The sequence below is a fragment of the Poromitra crassiceps genome, assembly GCF_964638095.1.
Source record: "Poromitra crassiceps genome assembly, chromosome: 18".
Classification (NCBI taxonomy): domain Eukaryota; kingdom Metazoa; phylum Chordata; class Actinopteri; order Beryciformes; family Melamphaidae; genus Poromitra; species Poromitra crassiceps.
In genome coordinates this window covers 4,995,200-5,002,495 of record NC_139636.1, presented here as the reverse complement: position 1 = coordinate 5,002,495, position 7,296 = coordinate 4,995,200, and the positions used below count along the sequence as shown (strand labels likewise).

Here is a 7,296-nt window from a genome sequence, read left to right as displayed (position 1 = left end):
GTGTGTGTGTGTGTGTGTGTGTGCGTGTGTGTGTGTGTGTGTGTGTTGCTCACAAGTGTGTACATATTTTCAGCCAAGCAATTTGATCAGTCGCATGTTTTAAAACCCTTAAAGCTGCGGTTTATTGATTTATCAATTGATTCTTAACTAGTTTGAATATTCATGTCGATATTCCCGCCTAGATGCAATTTTGCAGTCCTGGAAAATCTGTCCACCTGTGTCTATGGTTCAGCCAAGCCTCCAGCATTTGTATTCAGTGTCGAGTTGAGTTGAACTTGTTCAACTTCACTTGAAGTTTTCAGAGTACCAATGGCAAGAGACAGCTGACGTGGGTTGGTGTGTGATGTGTATGGTGTTATATTTGATCTTATTGAAATAATCTGCCACTTTTTCTGCATGTTTGGTTGGCTTACTCTCTATCGCCAGTTAAAACCATACAATAATGATTCATTCTATAACCAACTTACAAAGCTTTTACATTAAGCTGTTCTAACACATGAGGAGTCCCTCTTTCCCTGGAGAAATCCTCTGCTGCCTGCACGGAAAGTGATGTGTTTACAGAAGCAACAACATTTCTTTTTAGAATAATTAAGGTAAAATCACACAAAAACGGACGATCACTATAATTGATTTATTAATCTCCCCCCACAGGGTATTTGGTTCTGACCCTCTGACCATGGCCTACACTCTAGGCTCAGCCACTGATGGCCAGACCCCAAGTGTCGGGCGGCAGCACTGCATCACCCGGGTGGAGCTCTCTGTCACTGCAGCCAGCCTGTTGGACAGAGACGTAGCCTCCAAGTCAGACCCCTTCTGTGTGCTCTTCCATGAGGTGGACGGCAACTGGGTGGAGGTAAGGATGTTTTTGGAGATATTAAGAGGAGGATAATAAAAAAGGACAGATTGTGGAGAAATGGCTGAAGAGATACCTACATTATGGTTTCAGGTTGTCCGTCCATCCATCTGAGAAAGTAGGTAGAAAAACAAAGTTTGGCGCTAAGTATAAAAAGATGATCTATAAAAAGTTATGTTAAAGTCCCTGGAAACCAGAAATATTTCTTTATTATTTAGCATTTTGAGTTCATCACATCACAGGACCCTATGTTAATAAGCCACCAGCCAAATTTGAACGATGATGAACGTTGCAAAGTATATAAATTTAGGTTTGACAGGTGTGGCAAAACGCATGTTAATCGATTATTTTTTAGAGTGTATTATCTCCCGCGGAATGTGTGGGCGTGTCCCATCTACAGCAGGGAAATTTCTGTCTTGGAGAGCGCGAGAGGGGGGAGGGAAACGGAGAGAGAGAGAAAGAGAGATGAGTGCACACACCGTGTGTGTGTGTGTGTGTGTGTGTGTGTGTGTGTGTGTGTGTGTGTGTGTGTGTGTTCGCGCGTTGCTCCGTGGCTCTGAGAGGAAGAGATCTCTGTCCATTCTCTCTCTCTCTCTCTCTCTCTCTCTCTCTCTCTCTCCTCTCTCTCTCTGTTTCTGAGAGAGAGAGAGAGAGAGAGAGAGAGAGAGAGAGAGAGAGAGAGAGAGAGGAGCGCATGGCTTGAAACCCGACACCTTGCTAATCTCAGACGGCAGACGGCACAGGGAGACGGACAGCGAGGGAGCGCTGTCACTGGGGGCAAAGAACGGACTTGCCATAGGTGGGTGCGGATTGCGCGCGTGTACAAAGGTTATATAGAGCTTATGACGTCATAAGCTCCTGCGTTTTAGCACCTCACGCACTGCTGTCTTCAATGAGGAAGTACTTTGTAGAATCTTGTAGAAAAGTGGGGATTTTAAGGCTTTGGGTTGAAAGTAATGTATAATAATTTCGGAGGCACAAAATTACTAACATAAGACCCTAAATAACATAGTTAGAACGTTTTTGTGGATTTTGGTTTCCAGGGACTTTAAGTAAAAAAAAAAACACATTTACCATAAGCTTCCTGTTGCAAAGAGGATGCTGCTGCTGGTCCCCGCTGCACCTCCCCTGCCTCGTGACCTCTGCATGAGGGTTGAAGGTCAAGAGAAGAAGCCAGTGAGGGTGAAAATATGCAGCTAGAATAGTGGAGGTGGAATAAAGTTGTGTATAGCCTGAAGCACCGTGACATTGTGTTCACAACACAAGTTACTTCCAGGTAGACACCTGCCGATTGATTTGACTTGTGGAGACATCACAAACCTGCTTATTGTTAATTTATGTTGTCATTTTCAGTCATAATTGTTATAAAGATATATACCCTAGTTAAATGGTGGTCTGACCTATCTGACATTTGCTTGTGCTTATTTTATACTGTGTTGATGAACCAAATCTACCCCAACAGTAACCTCTCACCGTCTGGTCGGACCAGCTGCTAGTTTCGGGTGAACTCAAGCTGTAATTTTATTGTTTTTAGTCTGTGGCCCAACAGGTAACTTAGGTCTCTAAACTAACGTTAGTTAATTACCGTAAATTCCGGACTATAAGGCGCACCGGTGTATAAGCCGCACCTGCAAAGTTGACTGTTTTTTTACATATATAAGCCGCACCGGACTATAAGCCGCGGGTGTTTTAATGGTATTTTTTTTTTTATTGTGTTTTAATGTTTAATTACCATATGTAAGGGTTCATGCACAGAGGGGATTGTCGGGAAAGAGATGGCTGTTTGAGGAAGCTCCCATTTATTAACATTTCAACAAAACAACATAACACAACACCACCTGTGTTGTTTTTTACAGTGCACACAGTGTCATACAGTGTCATACAGTGTGGTGAAAAGAGGGCAAGAGAGGAAATTAAAACAGAAGTGGATTTATAGTTAGAAAGAGTGCTAAAAAAGAGAGATTTTTTTTTTTTTTTTTTTTTTTTTTTTTTTTTTTAAATCCATAGATAAGCCGCACCGTTATATAAGCCGCAGGGGCCAAAAAAGGCCAAAAAACGGGAAAAAAGGTGCGGCTTATAGTCCGGAATTTACGGTAATAAGATAATATGAAGGCATCAAACATGCTTTTTAGACTGAACCATTTTCTCTTTATCTCAGTTGTTCCCCGCCCAGAGCTACAAAGTTTTGTTTTTTGTGTGCCGTAAAGCAATTTCCCTTTGTGCTGTAAAGCAGTCCACCAGTTCTGCAAAATGCAACCAGTCTTTTCAGCGATGGTTATGCTGGTTATACGCATGTCTCAGAATGAATGTGGTGATGATTTATTGATGTTAAAATGATGAGATGAGAGGAGATGAGATGAGATGCATCATGCCGGAGCAGAGAGAGATGAACATGAACATGAGCGAGAAGCTGAAGAAGCTCCAGTGGAAGTTGCGGATGAAGTTTTGGTGAGCCGTGCTGTGAGTGTGGGTTGGTACCTCAAGGCTTTGTAGCTAACAGCTGGTCAACAGGGCGAGCAGGCTTGTGTGTGTGTGTGTGTGTGTGTGTGTGTGTATTTGTGTACTTGTATGTGTAGGCGAGAGCCTCAGGTTGTAGCTAGCTGACGGTCAGCAGGGCATGCGGCTCCGATGTGAAATTACCAGCCGTTACTATGGCAACGTGGACAGAAACAAAAGCCCACGGAGGAGGCTCAACGAGGCTCGCACCTTTTCTCAAATAGCACCCGCATCTGGTCGTCCCTCACACTCCTCTCTGCTCGCCCGCTTTCTCTCTCTGACTCCTCTCTGCTCGCCCGCTTTCTCTCTCTCACTCCTCTCTGCCCGCCCGCTTTCTCTCTCACACTCCTCTCTGCTCGCCCGCTTTCTCTCTCTGACTCCTCTCTGCTCGCCCGCTTTCTCTCTCTCACTCCTCTCTGCTCGCCCGCTTTCTCTCTCACACTCCTCTCTGCTCGCCCGCTTTCTCTCTCACACTCCTCTCTGCTCGCCCGCTTTCTCTTTCTCACTCCTCTCTGCTCACCCGCTTTCTCTCTCACACTCCTCTCTGCTCGCCCGCTTTCTCTCTCACACTCCTCTCTGCTCGCCCGCTTTCTCTCTCACACTCCTCTCTGCTCGCCCGCTTTCTCTCTCACACTCCTCTCTGCTCGCCCGCTTTCTCTCTCACACTCCTCTCTGCTCGCCCGCTTTCTCTCTCACACTCCTCTCTGCTCGCCCGCTTTCTCTCTCACACTCCTCTCTGCTCGCCCGCTTTCTCTCTCTCACTCCTCTCTGCTCGCCCGCTTTCTCTCTCTCACTCCTCTCTGCTCGCCCGCTTTCTCTCTCACACTCCTCTCTGCTCGCCCGCTTTCTCTCTCACACTCCTCTCTGCTCGCCCGCTTTCTCTCTCACACTCCTCTCTGCTCGCCCGCTTTCTCTCTCTCACTCCTCTCTGCTCGCCCGCTTTCTCTCTCACACTCCTCTCTGCTCGCCCGCTTTCTCTCTCACACTCCTCTTTGCTCGCCCGCTTTCTCTCTCACACTTCTCTCTGCTCGCCCGCTTTCTCTCTCACACTCCTCTCTGCTCGCCCGCTTTCTCTCTCACACTCCTCTCTGCTCGCCCGCTTTCTCTCTCTCACTTCTCTCTGCTCGCCCGCTTTCTCTCTCTCACTCCTCTCTGCTCGCCCGCTTTCTCTCTCTCACTCCTCTCTGCTCGCCCGCTTTCTCTCTCACACTCCTCTCTGCTCGCCCGCTTTCTCTCTCACACTCCTCTCTGCTCGCCCGCTTTCTCTCTCTCACTCCTCTCTGCTCGCCCGCTTTCTCTCTCACACTCCTCTCTGCTCGCCCGCTTTCTCTCTCTCACTCCTCTCTGCTCGCCCGCTTTCTCTCTCTCACTCCTCTCTGCTCGCCCGCTTTCTCTCTCACACTCCTCTCTGCTCGCTCGGGAATGCGCGTGACCACGCCCACTAATAGCGGGAGAATAGAGCCCAAGATCTTTGTTTCTGAAAGACGGAGACAACTCCAACTTTGGACGACTCCACACGAGACGCCAGGATTTATTATTCTCCCCGCGTCCAACATACAGCGTCAGGCACACCTCCATCAACACGACACACAACACTTCCCAGAAACCACTGGGTGACGTCTGTCTTTGCTCGGAGGGTTATGGCTTCTCGTTAGCAGGCTGTCTTTGCTCTGAGGGTTTTGGCTTCTCGTTAGAAGGCTGTTTGCCTATCTGGAGTGTTTTCCTCTTTTTTTCCTTTTCTTTCCCCAAATCCACATTTCACTACAAGCTTCAACTGTTGATTTACACATTTTCCAGACACAAAATATGTGACGCACACAGTCTGGTTTCTTCACAGTCATCAGTGCTACAAAGGGTTTCAAATTAAACCTTCAGCTATGTAGATGCGGCCTCACATAGACTTGACCTGCAGTTACACAGGCACAAAGGATCACATTTGTCTGACCAAGGCCAAGGGAAGGAGAAGACAGCTATGTAAGCTCCTAATTGAATCTCACTCTCTCAGGGATGCAAACTAGTCAATTTTTGTCGAAATTCACCACTTTGAATTCAAAATATGTCATCCATGTGAGCAGTTTACAATCAGTGTTGGGCAAGTTACTCTGGAAAAGTAATTAGTTACTGATTACTCCTTAAAAAAGTAATACAAGTTACTTTACTGATTACTTTTTCAAAAGTAACTAGTTACGTTACTAGTTACTTCTTCTTCTTTTTTTTTACCCCAAATACCTTACACTTAAGTTGTTACATGTCTAGCATGTCACTGTATTAATTATTTTCGCTTTGGTATTATATAGGCTATGTTAAAAGAAACGCCAAAGGCATTTTACTTTGAAATTTGGTTAGAAAGAACAGGAAGTGGTGTGTTAAGACTGGCTAGCTTCACACGAGAAAGGACGTGAAATGAGAGAGTCAGACAGATACCGTGAGTGTAAAGAAAGATGCTGTTACTGTCGGAGTGGTAATAAAACAACACAGCCTCAATGCAAACGTTTCAAGCTTCGTTACTGAAAGAAAAGTGATGCTGATCTGTCAACATTCCCTGGGCCGTCTGACGGTCAGAAGAGTTTGACCAGAAGGTTAGGAAGTAACAAAGTGTACAACACTTACCCAAAGTGTATCTGTTAATCCAGTGAACTGTTACAACACCCAAGTCTACCTCACCCAGCGTCGCCTTCAAGTTAGCCTCCATCCCCGCATATTCTCTCTCGAGGTAGCCAGCAAACGTCTTTCTCTGTGTGGCAGCTTGATATTGTTCTTCGTGGCTATTTTCTCTATGATGCATCGATATGAGGGCGAGTCAACAGTGCAAATAGGTAGCATCTGCCAAGCTGCTCGCACATAGTTTACAAAGGGCAATAATGTTCCAGCTTTTGAACGCATATTTCTCTTGCTCGTCTCCTTCTTCGGACTCCATCATGCTTCGGTTTGTCTTGAATTAGCCGGCGTGCACGCTCTGACGCTGTCGCGCGCACATACACGTCAGCTCTACTCCGTGAGGATAAAAAAAAATCTTTTCTTCTTTTACATAGAAAACACTGCATTCTGGCAGGCAATGATGTAACGCAGTAACGCATGCGTTACTTGGATTAGTAACTGTAATATAATTACTGTTTTGGAAACTGTAACGCCTTAAATTACTTAGTTACTAAAAAAGTAACTAATTATAGTAACGCGTTACTAAGTAACGCATTACTGCCCAACACTGTTTACAATCATGTCAACTTTTCACCTCAAACTGTCTGCACTGCACCCAGTTTGTGGGCAAACAGCTGTCTTCAAAGATTGAGTCATGAGTTCAAGAGAAGATTAAAATGTGTCCCAAATGTATTCTGAGCAAATGGAAATCTGTTATATTATTATTTATGATATGATGTTGCCAAAGCCCTTCGCGGCCCCTTGAGCACATCGTGTTACTGTACTGTAGGATGATTCAAAGCCTTAGCACTTAGCACGAGGAGATTAGCACACTCAAAGCATCATGCTTACAAAATCATTTTGGGGTCATGAGAACAAATTATTTAAATATAAACTCACTTTGCACTTTATGAGCCAGAATGGAATTCAAATCAACAGAGTTAACTTTTCACAATTCGCCAACTTTTATTCGTGAGCATTGAAACAGCCACAAACATTACCAACACTGTCATCAAATATAACAAGAAACAATGCAGAATATACACTGGTCAAATACATTTTGAAGTGTGTTGTCAAATGCATGTGAATGGAGAGAGAGGGACAGATGTAATTGAGTCCCAGAATGGAAAGAGGCAGAAGGAATAGAATAGAATAGAATAGAATAGAATAGAATAGAATAGAATAGAATAGAATAGAATAGAATAGAACTGTTCCCTCTATTCAGTGTGTTCTGGGCGAGTCAGGCTGGAGAATAGCATAGCCAGAATGCGCATTAGTCACCCGACCACCTGGTTTAGAGTGCACAGAGA

General features: G+C 45.0%; 1 protein-coding gene across 1 annotated transcript in view; it reads left to right on the top strand.

Moving 5' to 3' along the window:
- Positions 1–676: 676 nt before the first annotated feature.
- Positions 677–7,296, top strand: part of cpne2 (copine II) — a gene marked incomplete at both ends in the record, with an annotated part of 57,429 nt that continues 50,809 nt past the window's right edge. The window contains one exon of the mRNA XM_083654542.1: positions 677–853. Coding sequence (XP_083510668.1) covers positions 677–853 — 177 coding nt within the window. The remainder of the gene's footprint in view (positions 854–7,296) is intronic.